Source organism: Neopelma chrysocephalum, unplaced genomic scaffold (assembly GCF_003984885.1).
Source record: "Neopelma chrysocephalum unplaced genomic scaffold, ASM398488v2 Primary Assembly neopelma1_97479, whole genome shotgun sequence".
Lineage (NCBI taxonomy): Eukaryota > Metazoa > Chordata > Aves > Passeriformes > Pipridae > Neopelma > Neopelma chrysocephalum.
This window is the reverse complement of record NW_020926121.1, coordinates 580-3,363: the sequence shown is the minus strand read 5'-3', so window position 1 is coordinate 3,363 and position 2,784 is coordinate 580. Positions and strand designations below refer to the sequence as shown.

At 50.0% G+C, this 2,784-nt stretch overlaps 1 protein-coding gene across 1 annotated transcript; it reads right to left on the bottom strand.

The window, feature by feature from the left end:
* Positions 1-1,575: 1,575 nt before the first annotated feature.
* Positions 1,576-2,742, bottom strand: LOC113961915 (olfactory receptor 1509-like). The gene has a single exon (XM_027672619.1). The coding sequence runs from the start codon at positions 2,607-2,609 to the stop codon at positions 1,683-1,685; it is 927 nt and encodes a 308-aa protein (XP_027528420.1). The 5' UTR covers positions 2,610-2,742; the 3' UTR covers positions 1,576-1,682.
* Positions 2,743-2,784: the final 42 nt, after the last annotated feature.

Sequence of the window (2,784 nt, the reverse complement as noted above, 5' to 3'; positions counted from 1 at the left end):
GATTGTATGTGATTTCTATAATATACATTCTGAAATGTCTAATAAAAACTTGATTGGAATTTTTAAACATTATCACAGTGATACATTTTTTTTCTCCATTGAAATTTACCCCAATTGACCTGGAGGACATTTTAATATTTCAGCATTTCTCTCTAATACTAAAGAAGAAGAGCTCCCTTCCAACCCAAACCATTCTATGGTGATCCAATCATGATTCTAAGTAGGAATTCTGATTTGCATCAAGATGGGAGATATTTGGAAACCTCTCTTAAGCAGGAGAATCAGGGACTCCCTGATGCTTCTGATCTTCCTCCTCTTTCTGCTGGTGTGGGAGTGAGGGCTGATGTAAGAGAGGAATTTAAGCCTCCCACTTCCTTTGCAGCAATTGAGATTGGATATTAGGAAAACTTTCTTCCTGGAAGGGGTTGTCCAGCCCTGGCACAGCTGCCCAGGGCAATGGTGGAGTCACCATCCCTGTGGGATTTAGGAGCCCCGTGGATGTGGCACTTGGGGCTGTGGGGTGGTGGTGGCCTTGGCAGTGCTGGGGGAAGGGATGGACTTGCTGGTCTTGGAGGGCTTTTCCAACATAAAGAATTCAGTGATTCTAATTGAGATGGGATGAATCCAATCCTAAATCCTTCTGGTTGGTGTTCTGCTGATAGCAGCCAGTGCCCTTGCAGCCCTGATGGATTTGGTGATGTCATTGCTGCCCTCAGAAAGGATAAAGTTGGCTGAAGAAGTAGAGAAACTTAATTCCTGTGAGGTGGAAATGTTGCTTATTAAAAACACATCCCAGAACAAAATCCTACTGCCTTTTCCTTAATCTTCTTCCCCAAACCTTGTTGTTATGTCCCCAGGCAGAATGCTGGATTGGGTCACTCCTTCCTAGGATCATAGAATCCCTGGTTGGTTTGGATTGAAAGGAACTGTAAAAATCACCCAATCCCACCCCCTGCCATGAGCAGGGACACCTCCCACTAGCCCAGGTTGCTCCAAGCCCCATCCAACGTGGTCTTGAACACTTGCAGGGATGGGGCAGCCACAGCTGCTCTGGGCAACCTGTGCCAGGGCCTCACCCCCCTTACAGGGAAGAATTTCCTCCTAACATCCAATTGAAACCCACCCTCTGTCAGGGTGAAGCCATTGCCCCTTGGCCTGTCACTGCATGTTCTTGTCCAGAATCCCTCTCCTTCCTCTCTCTATTGTGCCTTGGATGTTTTTAATAATGCACTTCAGTGAGAGAATTAGGAGTATGTTCTGAAAGGTTCAAAGAATTCCCATCCTTATATGTCTGAAGAAAATCCTACAAACAATGTCTGCTCTGTCTCTGCCTTCACCTGAGAACATGGGTGTCAGTGGGTGAATTTGGGGACACTAAGTGCATGTGCCTCTGCCATCTGCTGTCCCAGCACTGTAAAAGCACGGCAGAGAGGGAGAAAATGGTTGTGCTGGATTTATTTATTTGAAACTCATGATCCCCCACAAATGAAACAGTTTAAAAAGTTTTGGTTTTTTCAACATGGACTTTTTTATATTTTAGAAAGCTTCATTTTTTCAACACAGATTTTTAATTTTAATATTTATATATATGTGTGTGTACATATCCACACAGCTAATTTGAAGTGTGTAGGCATTAGTCCCCAAGCCACCAGTCTGTAGGAACGTCACTGCAGGTGCAAGTCTCAGAAGACTGTGCAGCACTTGCACAACCTCCGCATGGATTCCTTCACCTGGTTATTCCTGAGGGTGTAGATGAGGGGGTTGATCATGGGGGACAAGATGGTGTAGATGACACAGAGGTACTTGTCGAAGGGGAAGGCGCAGGGGGGCCTGAGGTAGATGAAGATACAGGGCAGGAAGAAGAGGGTGACGACCATGAGGTGCGAGGCGCAGGTGGAGAGCGCCTTGCAGTGGCCCCGGGTGAGGCGTCCCCGGAGGGAGAGCAGGAGGAGCGTGTAGGAGGTGAGCAGCAGCAGGAAGCAGCCCAGGGAGATGAGGCCGCTGTTGGAGGCCATGAGCCACTGGGTGAGGTAGATGTCGGCGCAGGCCAGGCGGATGACGGGCTGCACGTCGCAGAAGTAGCTGTCGATGGTGTTGGGGCCGCAGAAGGGGAGCTGGATTGTGAGCCAAGTCTGGGTGATGGAGTGGAGGAACCCCCCTGCCCAGCAGGAGCAGAGCAGCAGCCAGCAGGCCCAGCGGCTCATGATGGCCGTGTAGTGCAGGGGCTTGCAGATGGCCGTGTAGCGGTCATAGGCCATCACGGTGAGGAGGAACATCTCCGAGGAGCCAACAAAGTGCAGGAAGAAGAGCTGGGCTATGCAGCCTTCAAACACAATGGCCTTCCTGCCGGAGAGCAGGTCCAGCAGCATCCTGGGAACGGTGACAGAGGTGCAGCAGATGTCGATGAAGGACAGGTTGCAGAGGAAAAAGTACATGGGTGAGGAGAGCTTGGGGTCGGTCCTGACTGTCACAATGATGAGAAGGTTCCCCAGCAGAACCATGGTGTAGGCCAGGAAGAAGATGGTGAAGAAGAGGACTTGCAGCTCCCTGGTGTCAGAGAGCCCCAGGAGGATGAATTCAGTCACCCGGGAGAAGTTGCTCTGTGCCATGGCTGCAGCTCAGGCTCCCGTGGCACCGGTGCTGGGAGTCAGTCATGGGCTGTCCAGGAAGAGAAGGGAATGTGCTACAGCTCCAAGGGTCATGGATGGTGACAGCAGCATGCATTTGCTGCTGTTTTTCCTGCTACAGAAAGCACAGTGTCATGTCCTAAATCACAGGGAGCAA